This window comes from Anolis sagrei, chromosome 5 (assembly GCF_037176765.1).
Source record: "Anolis sagrei isolate rAnoSag1 chromosome 5, rAnoSag1.mat, whole genome shotgun sequence".
Classification (NCBI taxonomy): domain Eukaryota; kingdom Metazoa; phylum Chordata; class Lepidosauria; order Squamata; family Dactyloidae; genus Anolis; species Anolis sagrei.
The window spans coordinates 112959986-112972299 of NC_090025.1; the positions used below are offsets into that span (position 1 = coordinate 112959986).

General features: G+C 41.9%; 1 protein-coding gene across 1 annotated transcript in view; it reads right to left on the bottom strand.

The window, feature by feature from the left end:
• Positions 1–680: 680 nt before the first annotated feature.
• The window catches only part of SEL1L3 (SEL1L family member 3), a 38582-nt gene continuing 26948 nt past the window's right edge, over positions 681–12314 (bottom strand). Inside the window, exons 18-24 of the mRNA XM_060777865.2 lie at positions 11693–11783; positions 10624–10708; positions 10282–10391; positions 7731–7858; positions 7442–7541; positions 7286–7358; positions 681–2229 (exon numbers count right to left, since the gene is read on the bottom strand). Of these exons, the coding sequence (XP_060633848.2) occupies positions 2063–2229; positions 7286–7358; positions 7442–7541; positions 7731–7858; positions 10282–10391; positions 10624–10708; positions 11693–11783 (754 nt within the window). The 3' untranslated portion in view covers positions 681–2062. The remainder of the gene's footprint in view (positions 2230–7285; positions 7359–7441; positions 7542–7730; positions 7859–10281; positions 10392–10623; positions 10709–11692; positions 11784–12314) is intronic.

Below are 12314 nucleotides of genomic sequence, written 5' to 3' on the forward strand. Positions count from 1 at the left end.
TCAGGAATCCATTCGGATCCATAAGCCTCCTGGGGCGGACCTTCTTAATGGGTCCTCCACCTCTGCAGAGGTTAGGGGGCGCAGTGAGCCTAAATCTGATCAAGAAGTGGTCGGTCCATGGCAACGGAGAGATAGACAGCTCCTCCACACCGCCACCCTGCTCCCATCCCTGGCAGAAGACCAAGTCCAATGTGTGTCCAGCACAGTGGGTGGGGCCAGTTATCCGTTGGGACAGCCCCATGGTTGCCATGGCGGACATGAAGTCCTGAGCCGCTCCTGTGAGGGTTGCCTCGGCATGGATGTTGAAGTCCCCCAGCACAAGGAGCTGTTGGGACTCCACCGCCAGGCTCGAGACCACCCCCGCTAGCTCAGGTAGGGAGACTGTAGTGCAGCGAGGTGGACGGTACACTAGCAGAATCCCTATTCTGTCCCGGTCACCCACCCTCAGGTGGACGCATTCAAAATTTGTGGTCTGCGGGATGGGGCTCCTGGTCAGATGGATGGAATCTCTATAGACCACTGCGACCCCGCCTCCCCGTCCTCCGGCTCTTGGTTGGTGTTGCACGGAGAAACCTGGAGGGCAAAGCTGGGAGAGATTTACGCCCCCAGCTTCATCCAACCAGGTCTCCGTGATGCACGCCAGATCTGCCCGCTCCTCCAGGATTAAATCCTGGATGAATAGTGGTGAATAGTGGTTGGAATTCCAGTCCAACATCTGGATAATTGTATGTTGTCAACTTCTGCTCCAAGGAATATGCTCATAAATTATTTTGGAAATCATGAAAATAACCCCATGCATTTGGATTTGAACAGACAACAATCATTATCATCATGTTCTGCTTATGAGCTTGTTTTAATAGCCAATCACTGTAGTATTGTAATCATCATCCCCACTGCCCTTTTTTATTTAATATAATTTCTGAACTGCTTATCATAATTTAATGTCTAAGTTGTAAACAAATGAAAGATGATATAAATGACTGAAGAGCACACAGCACAATAAAATTCCAGGAATAAAAAGTATGATAAACAAGAAAGGAGACTCTTAACTGAACATTAAGAAGAATGTACAGATACTATAAAGGGAATAGATTCCCTCAAGAAGTGGGGGGCTCTCCTTCATTTGAGGTTTTTAGATCGAGGTAGGATGCCCACCTTTGGAGGTACTTCAATGGTGGTTTGGATTAGGTGCCTCAGAAAACACCTGCAACTTCAGGAGGTTACAACAATATGTAATAGATATTGCCTCCCAAAAGTAAGGGGACTGGGATTGGGGAAAAAAACACACTTCTGATTCACTGCCAACAATATTGAAAAAAATAAAATAAAATATCTCTAGTTGACAATGAATGAATGACAATCACTGTCCTAAATCCATATCCTAAAATAACTCTCTCTTTTAATTTTTGTTTTTCATTTTAACATAAGCTTCCTTTTACATGTCCAGGGATATCACATTGTTATTCCTAACCTAAATCAATGATCATTCCCACCGAACGCAGACATACATACTGAATAAACTGCTGACCAAAAAAAGAAATTTCACTGAACCAATGGCCTATTCTAATTTGGATTAGCGATTGGATTTTGGCCTTTGAAATCCAACTTGTTACCTCTGCTTTAGAAAAATGAAACCAAAGTGGGAGTATACTTTGCTCAGCTTGTGTTGATAAGTTATTTCTACCAAAGCATGCCACTCAGGGCTCAGACAATCTGATTTATTTTAAAGGAACAGAAATCCCCTTTTCTGTGATAAGACCAAGCTGACAAAGTTTATGCCATTTCCAAGGTCAACAACAAACTGACTTGATGTTTGCTTGCCACTACCCTTCATTCAAAGGCTCTCCCTCTTAGAATCAGTCCATCCTCCTTGCTAATTCACTTTTGGGTGAAGCTCTTGAGACTCCTCAAAGTTCAAGAAAGGAAGAGAGATTGTGAACACAGGATTTTGCTCCTGGAGTGGATCCCAATAAAAAGGTAGACCTTTAGCTGTTGACGGTAGAAGGGGGTAAAAGTTCATAGCTCATCTTCTGAAGGCAACACCTGCTGAGAAAATTATATCTCAACTGCTAGAAAAAGGATGTTGAGGGTTTAAGTCCATTTCTTCTCCATTATTTGGAACAGGATGTCCTTCAGGCTCTGCTATTCCAAGATCCTTTGTGCTTTCATCTGGGGAAGAACAGTCAGCTGGAACCTGTCCAGGGATTGATGATACCTGGGGGCGAATACCTGATGGAAAGCATAATGCAATAGAGTAAATAAAATACATGTATTTACCCATGACCTTATTACATTAGACTAAGGATTAACCAGACATCGTGGTTAATCAATGGGGTTGTGGCAGGGGGGCGTGGAGAATCCAGCGCTCCACACCCCACATTTATTTATTTATTTATTTATTTATTATTTAAAACATTTATAAGCTGTCCTTCTCGACCTCTGCACTCAGAGCGGCTTCCAAACAGGCAACAATTCGATGCCAAACATAATATAAAACACATCATAAATATATCCACAAAATTAAAATAATTCTAAATATACATTAAGAACCTGTTCGGCAGATTAAAATCACCAGAATTAAAATAGTCATTCAAAGCAGTCCAAATCTGGTCCAATAAATCTTGTCTTTCCCAGTAAACAAACTATTCAGTGAATGCCTGATCCCATAACCAGGATTTAAGCTTCTTCTGGCAAAGTCAGGAGGGAGAGGGCAGATCTAATCTCATTGGAGAGGAAATTCCACAGCTGAGGGACTACCATGGAGAAGACCCAGTCTCTTGTCCCCACCAAACAGGACTGCGATAGTGGTGAGACCGAGAGCAGGGCCAACTTGCCCCGAACCCCACCCCATGGGGTGAAGCATCGGCACCCGGCTTTCCCCATTGCTCCTAAGGCAACATGGAAAGCCTCTCATGTTGACATGGCAGTGTGCACCACTTCCTTTCCTCTTTCACCATGGAGACTGGCCAGAAGTTGGTGCGCATCATGGGAAGGGTTCCATGGTGAAAGGGGAGAAGTGGCGTAGGACGGGTAAATCAGCCAGTTTGATGAGGTCACCAGACTCATATGCAAAAATCAAACTGGAGTATCACTTTTAAAATTATGACATTACCAGGTGGCAGGCTTGGCCAAAGTCATGTTGCTGCCTGAAGAAAAAAACAAAACAAAATGCACCATACAGTTGACACTTACTGCAGTGCCCGCAATAGGACAATCTCTTTCCAGTTGCACCTAGGGACAGCTTAGGGGGAACAGGGCAGAAGTCATGGTGGATACAATGGTCTATTGCTCCCTCTCCTCCCCTATATCGGATCTACCACCTGAGCCCCTCATTTAGCCAAAACAATTGGTCTTGGCATCTGCGGTCCTAATCCAAAGATCCTTATAATGGGTAGAGGTGCCTTGCCATTTCCAAGAATCTCTGGGTGCTTTATCTGCTAGAAAGGTAGTTATCAGTTCTGCTGTGGGTAAGACTAGGCCCTGGTTTCAATCTCTCATGTCTGAAAGTTCTTACATGGAGTGATGTCCTTCCTTCTATAGGACATTTCAGTGCAATTTTGTAGTCAGAGACATTGAGATGAACGGAGCTTCCTTCAGAGCAGATAACCTGAAAACCACGCTGTAAAACTATCCGCTCAATTATATGGCTATTCAGACAGTGCCAGAAGGCGAGAAACACAAGAGCTGTAAAGGAAATTATCTCTTCCTGCTACCCATTATCTGACCTTGTTAATATTCTACTAGAAAACCTTTTTATTTTTTAACCTAGTGGAATGCTGTAGTTGGCTACTGCCTAAGAACAGGCTGAAACCAGATTCTTCGGACAGAGGAAGATTTTAACATTTCTTTTTAAATCCCGGTTGCCAGTGAAACTGCACATGTTAAACTCTTCCAAAATTTCCAGTGAAGGATCGAAAGCTATAATTTCCAAAAATACAGTTTGTGCTTGTAGCAGCAAAAGAAAAGACTATCACAGCACCATAGGTCAAAATGAAGAAAAAAAAATACTCTTTGTGATTGGGACACTCGTCCTGCTTAGTTTCTAGGGAAAAGGAAGTAAAAACCACTCTCAAAACTACTTTCAACTGTCTAAAATTATTGGGTGACTTATTATTGAAACCAATGGGACTTCAGTTTCATTTATTCCAGGGGATCTGCTCTTAGTCTGAGTAAACATACTTTATCTAGGAAAATCTACTGGAAAGATCATATGACTGCCATCTTCAATTGTGTCAGATAGATGATTTAGCCATTTTTCCCTCTATTGCTCCAGAAAGTAAGGCATGAGTCAGTGACTAAACATTACGAGAAACTTGACAGCACAGGCTAAAATTTCCAAATTAGTAATACCCCCAAACCCAAAAATGTCCACATAGGTGATTGTACCAGAGACACTTTTGCTTCTGATGGTTCAGTATACATAAACTTTGTTTCATGCACAAAACTATTAAAAAGAATGTATGAAATTATCTTCAGACTGTGTATATGAGGTGCATATGAAACATGTTTAGACTTCAGTTCCGTCTCCAAGATATCTTATTACACACATTATTTTAAATACAGGCATTCTAAAACTTGAAAAAAAGATCTGAAATCCAAAGTACATCTAGTCCCAAGCATTTTGGACAAGGGATATTAAGGTTATATCTATTCTGTAGGATTGATGCCCTTTAACATCAGGCAGTCTTGAATAACACGCTCTTTCTTGACCCATTTCAAACTGGCTTTAGAGCAGGATATGGAGTTGAGACCGCTATGGTAATCTTAGTGGATGATCTGCATCTCAACACCGACAGGCCCTGTTGGTACCTCTAGACCTCTCAGCGGCTTTCAATACCATTGACTATGGTATCCTTCTGAAATGCCTGACTTGGGGGGGGGGGGGGTGAGAATTAGATGCACTGTACTGCAGTGGTTTGGGTCATACTTCTCAAGCAGGTTCTAGATGGTGGTGCTTAGGGGTAGCTAATCCTCAAAGAAGGAACTATCATATGGCATCCCATAAGGCACCATTCTATCCCCAATGCTTTTTAATATTTATATGAAACCAATGGGAGAGATCATCCAGAGGCATTGGGCAGGGGGCTATTAGTATGCCAATGACACCCAAATATATTTCTCCATGGCTCCAAAATCAGCTTCAGCTAAGTACAGTGTATCTCCTGTGAATGAATGCCTGGGAGAAATAATGGGCTAGATGAAGAAAAACAAATTGAAACTGAATCAAGACAAAACAAAGGTGCTTGCCATCAAGGGTCCATATCTGTGGATGGAGGTGTGTCAACCAGTTCTGGATGCGGTTACATTCTCTTCGAAAAACTGCATTTGCAGCTTGGGAGTACTCCTGGTTCTGTCTCTCCAAATGTCAGTCCAGGTAGATGCAACAGTCCGAAATGCTTACTATCAGCTTCAACAGATATGCAAGCTGCACCCCTTCCTAGATTTGGAGGGCCTAAAGATGGTAGTGCACACACTGGTAACCTCAAGGTTGGACTTCATCAATGCACTTTACATTAGGTTACCTTTGTACCAAGTTCAGAAACTCCAGCTGGTTCAAAATACGACAGCCAGATTGGTTATGGGAACATCCAGGAGTGAGCACATCATCCCTATAGTTTCTGGGCGAAGTACAAAGTATTGGTTTTAACCTTTAAAGCCCTACATGGTTTGGGTCCAGGTTACTTATAAGATTGCCATCTCCCATACAATCCACCTCACACACTTAGGTCCTCTGGGTTGTGTTTACTCTATCCAGACAGAAACTGACTAGCTACCATCAGAGGACCTTTTCATTGACTACCTCAAGTCTGTGGAATGACCTGCTGGAAGAGCTCTGACAGCTAAATGAGCTGTCAGAATTTAAAACACATCTGAAGACTGATCTCTTCTGCCAGACCTACCTAGTTAATTCTAACCATGATGTTGAAATCACATTCTATGTTGAATATGTATTAGCTTTTGTCTCAGGCACGTTTTAATATATGCTTTTATGGCTGCATTTAAACTATGTTTGATATGTGATTTTGTACATGTATTTGACTGTGTTGTGCCTTGGCTCAGGTCGAAAGAAGAGATGAGTAATACATACATAAATAATAATAATAATCATCATCATCATCATCATCATTAATGCAGTTTGAAACCATTTTAACTGTCATGGCTCAATACTATGAAATCATGGGAGTTCCAGTTTTATAAGGTCTTTAGCCTTCTTTCACCAAACTACAACTCCCATGATTGGCACTGAGAAGAGTCTGGAAAGTTATTGAGGGAGTGGCAGGGATTCTCCACTTCCCAGCAGCGTCAAACATGGTCTGGTGCTACTGGGAAGCCACCCTACATGTCCCCTCCTTGCTCCTGTGTCTCAGCACACAACACCTACCTTTTCCTTGTCACTTGTACTGACATCAGCCAGAGGGATGGGTGCTTCCTTTCACATGCTCCCCAGTGCTCCGCCTGACACCAGGGCAAGTGACAGGCAAAAAATAAGTGCTGTGCCATGGCCAGAGACAATTGTGAGACCGGGGAACGTGGGGTGGCAATCAGGACAACTGCACATTGTTTTAGTTGGGAACTGGCCCAAGTGGGGGAAAGCCTGAATTCTGGGGCAGAATCTGGGCTTTCCCTGGATTTGGGTAATGCAGGTAAGCCTATGTTAAGGTGGCCTTGCTGCATGTTACCATGGATCAGCCCTGAGTAACTGCTGTGAGGCTCAACCAAATCTATACCACCTTTGGTGGTCAGTGGTGATCAGCCAGGTTAAAAGCTTTCAGGCAGTAAATCTGTAGGGGAACATTTCCCGCATTATTAGCAACGCGCTGGACTAGGTTACTGGCAATTCTATGACCCTGAGTAAAACTGCTACAGATAAATCCTCTGATTTACTCACCTGGAACTGTGCAGAAATAATCAGGCTACTTTAAGAAAAATCACCAGCACTGAAAACTGGTAGTATCTGGTTTGGGCAGAAGTGAATCATTTAAACACCCGAACACACAGTCCTTGAATCCTCCGCACACAGAAAAGTAAAGATAAAAATCACACAGAGAAACAAGTGTGCACACACACACACACCCTGGACATGTGAAAGGGCTTTTTTATGATATTGTTTTGATGGTAGATAAAGATTCTAGATTGATATTTTATCTATAGATAATAAATGGAGATAGATTATGAGCATGAAGTAAGATGAAATCAGCCTATTGCACTCTGGGATAGAAGTGTAGCTCTATTTCTTTTTTCACTTAATGACATTTCCATTTTTGTAGCTATGTTAAATACTTACGAAGCAGACGCTGAAAACACTGCATAACAAATGCAACCAAAGTGAAGGCCAACAAGGATCCCAGGAAATAAATCTGCAATGAATTTCAGAGAACCAGTATTAGTTAAATGTAAATGTGTGAGGCATTTACTCAAAGGATAGTGGGGTCATACGCACCAGGCTAGAATGCCAAATATTGCAGAAAATCCTCAGGTGAAAATAAAGCAAAGCTAATGTGCAGGGGCTGATTGATTCTTGGTTGCTAAGACTGCAGCACCTATGGACAGTTGTAAAGAGACACACAAGTATATATATATTTCAACATTGTATCAATCCAAGAGAGGGGCATTATTAATTGGAGTTTTGGGGGCAGGGAGAAAACGTAACTCCCCAAATGTAAGGTGTTATAAAAACTTCATTACCTATTTTTAAAGACTCAGATGAACATGAACAAGGGCTGGCTTACCTTTCATAAAGCTGTTGACGAAGGGCCGTATTACTGGTTTGGAGCGACCTGCTGATTTCTAAATGATCTAAAATGTCACTTGGGATGGAGTAACCTTCTTCAAGAAGGGTGGCCAAATTATAGAATCCCTGTAATAGATACATTCTTTAATTAAAATTAATAAATGTTTTAAGAAAAAAAATCACCTCCAGATTTAGACCAGAAATGGAAATGATATATTTCTCCAGATGCTGTTCGATGATGGCTTCCATCAGTCCTAGACATCTCAGCCAATGGTGTTGAGAGTTGTACTCCAGCAACATCCAAAGGGCCACATGTTCTCTGCATTGGATTTACTCCTAAATGTGAAGACCCAAATGCCTCTGCAATATTTTTGTTGACTACATATCCAATGGGGCCATGATGGCACACAGGCCCGTAGCCAGGATTTTGATTTGGGGGGGGGGGGGGGGGGGCTGAGTCTGGGTGAAAGAGGGTCTACCCTAGCAAACCTTTTGTATTGTTACCCCCAATACCCCCATACATATGGGATATATTGAGAATGGTGATCAGATCATGATATTAATAAACATAACAGTTTAAATAATGTACCAGTAAGGCCTTCTCGCGGACCACCATGAGAATTTCAGGGGGGAGGGGGGCTGAAGCCCCCATAGCCGCCCCCCCCCTCTCGGCTACATGCCTGGTGGCACAGCAGGTTAAACCGCTGAGCTGCGAAACTTGTTGACCGAAGGGTCGGTAGTTCAAATCCATGGAGCGGGGTGAGCTCCTGTCATTAACCCCAGCTTCTGCCAACATAGCAGTTCGAAAACAAATGTGAGTTGATCAATGGGTACAGCTTAGGTGGGAAGATAATGGCGCTCCATGCAGTCAAGATGGCCACATGACCTTGGAGGTGTCTATGGACAACGCTGGCTCTTCGGCTTAGAAATGGAAATGAGCACCACTACTCAGAGTCAGACTGAACTAAATTTTATGTTAAGGAGAAACCTTTACCTTTAACATATCCATACTTGAAGAGATGAGAGACTGTGCTATCTCCACTATGTATGTGTTTGTCCTTGATGCGCAATATTCCACCCCTGAGACTTAGCATTACTTTTCTATTGCTTTAAGGCAGGGGAGAAAAACTTCTTATTGAAATCTTTACTATCTTGATTCAAACATGTCAGAGCTCCCACTCCAACAGCTGGCATGGCCCAACCAGGAGTGGAACCAGAACCTGCAGAAGGAGTTACAATGGGAACTTTTATTTTTTGTTTCATGTACAAGAAGCACGTAGATGAGGTAAGTACAAATCTCAAAAGTGAATGGGATGGGGCAGGATTATTTGCTCTGTAGGTAGATGCTGAAAATCTTGACCCTGTCCCCACACACCAGGAATGCTTTTTGTTTACATAGCCATGACATTATTGGACAGCTTGTGTCTGTAAAACAGTCATGATTTACCGCACAGATCAGTTATTGTACAGCAAACAATTTACACAACTACATAAATTAACCAATCGGGTTGCATTGGAATGTTGTGAAATTCGGTGGTGATAAAAAGTCCATGAACTCTAATGATAATTGTCTCAATATTATAGTTTTACCCTGATAGCATCAAAAACAGTCTTATTCTGAATATTGCTCCACAGTATCTGCTTCTCAAAACAGGCAACATAACTAATAACAGATAGCTGTCAGAAGTCAGGTGGATCATGACTGGAGAAAGGCTTACAGTCTTTTTCTCTCATATTATGGTCCCAAGCCACTTTAGATATACAGATACATGGGAACTAAACAACGATTAAAGAAAAACACAGCAACTGTTACACTACTACAATAATGTTGAGAATAACTCCCATGAAGGAGAGGGCATACCTGTGTCTATGCGCAGTTGTATTGAAGGTGAACAAGAGGTTACTAGATAGCTGCTTTACAAGTCTCTAAACCAGTGGTTCTCAACCAGGGGTCCCCAGATGTTTTTGGCCTTCAACACCCAGAAATCCTAACAGCTAGTAAACTGGCTGGGATTTCTGGGGGTTGATTAGACAAGTAGCCTATCATTTCTGACCTATGGATTGTCTTGGCAAGATTTGTTCAAAGATGGTTTGCTATTGTCTTCCTCGAAGATCATGACTTGCTCAAGGTTCCCCAGTGGGGTTCCATGGCCAAGTGGGGGTGTGAATCCGACTCTCCAGAGTTGTAATCCAATGCTCCAACTACTACACTGTGCTGGCTTGCTCACAAACTTCTATGAGACACTAACATGGAAATGACAAATCTGGAGAATTATCCATCCTCAGCTCTTTTTAGTACTGATATGACAGAGACTTTCCAGAGTTTAGTAGCGAGTAAGAGAACTCAACCTCATTGTGATTAACTTGTTTTAATCCTGATGGAACATTAACATTCTGTGTGTGCATCTAAAGCTATATTGTGGCATACAATAAGAGACTACAGCCAGAAATGCATCAGCCCTGTTGATCCTTAAGGACATCAGCCTGTACATGATTCAGTCCAACGTTCTTAAGTTTTATGCCATCCACTTTATTTAGATCCTACTTACTTGGGCATCTCCAAGTAATGCAGCTTGGGAATACATCCGTACTGACATATCCAGGTTTCTGGTCTGGTTCTGATACCCATAATAGTAGAAGTCTCCTACTTTTATATAAGCTATGGAAAGAAGCAAAGATTAATATTCAGTTCCATATTCAATAGACAATCTCTTTCATACTAAACTCAGTATGAAACCAAATTATGAAACCAAATCCAGCAATTACCAATCCAATTGTTTACTGCTTTTTATCAAGTTCTAGATTATTCAAAAACATAGTTGACAAGGAATCGTTTCGCATTATCAAAGAGCAGACATGCAGAGTTACCTTTAACCCATGTGCATACATACCAAAGGTGGGAGCATTGCTTTGAAAGACTGAGAAATTGTAATATCTCCAAACACAATCAGTAGCCAAGTATGTTTTCGCCAGATTCTGGAAAGAGTGAGAAAAAGGATGGCTTAGTGTGGTTTACAGACAAAGTATTGAATGATTTGAAGTGATAAAAGGATTTATTTATTTATTTATTTATTTACTACATTTATATCTCAGCCCGCAGGTAACTCAGGGCGGTTTACAGTCAGTATCAAAGACATAAAATACAATTAACAACAGTCAATTTAAAACCAAGTAAAACAATCAATCAGTAAAAACATATATCAGTTTGAGTCTTCTAGTTAAAAGCATTATCCAATAGCGTCGTCGAATCGTTCTGTTTTTTTTTCCATGTCTGTTATATTGTGTCGGCAAACGCTTGCTCAAAGAGCCAAGTCTTGACCTTCTTTCAAAATGTTAAAAAGGATGGGGCTAATCTAATATCCCTAGGGAGGGCGTTCCATAGGCGAGGGGCCACCACTGAGAAGGCCCTGTCTCTCGTCCCCGACAGAGGTACTTGTGACAAAGGCGGGATCGAGAGCAGCCTTCTCAGACGATCTTAAAGTCCTGTAGGGTTCATAAGGGGAGATGCCTTCAGACAGGTAAGTTGGGCCAGAACCGTTTAGGGCTTTATAGGCTAAAGCCAGCACTTTGAATTGTGCCCGGTAGCAGACTGGCAACTAGTGGAACTGGCACAACAGAGGAGTTGTGTGCTCATCTGTACTAGCCTGTCCTGACTTTTGAAGTCATCAAAAAGACTAGGCACATTTGCTCATCACTATAGGTGATTAGGATGTTGGACATAAGGGGACAGGTCTGCTTGGTGGGGGCTTTGTCCTCTGGGGTTCTTCAAGTCCCTCTTTGCAGACTTTTAGAAAAATACTGAACACTTACTTCTTTGCATTGGCCCTTTCTTAAGCATAAAATTGATTTTGCATTTTATATGCCTGGCCTGTAGAATTGGCAGGTTTCATACTAAAAGAGAGCTTTAAAAATATAATGTAAATACAGCAAACAAAAAAGGTTCTGAAGAGATTTACTTACTGCTCGCTCCTCACAAAGGTGTGCCAGATTTGTTTGTGAAACTTCAATCCCAGTCTCTGCAGCAAGTATGTAATACAGCAGAGCTTCGTGCCTAAAATTGAAAAACAAACAAACAGTAGATCCAGAAAGGGGTAAGAAAAGCCAGAAGCCACTGTTGGTAAATGTGGTCAGGTTTTAGTTTGAACTTTAGAAGAGCTATCCAAGATGCTGTGCCGGTTTTTAGGGTAGGATTGAACATCTTGGATAATTCCTTTCAAGTTTTGACTGAAACCAGGAGAGGATTCACTGCTCCCCTATAGAAACCACTGACAGAAGCCTATCACGGGTGCTCTAGTGAGAAGACTGGTAATATATGTCCCCGGAAATTATCTTGAATATCACTGGCACAGATTTCCCCTGAAATGGACACAATCCTTTCAGGGCATAATAATCACTCAAGTGGATCAACAATGAAATCTGTTCAGGGGTATGTAGTGTAGACCCTCCCAAATAACCTTCAGGACAATTTCCAGCACACATGAATTTCTGGAAATAAGTCCCTGTAAAAAGTAGTTCATAAAGGTATAAAGTAAGAAACACTGCTATGAAAACTTACAATACTAGGTTCAAAAATAGACAACAC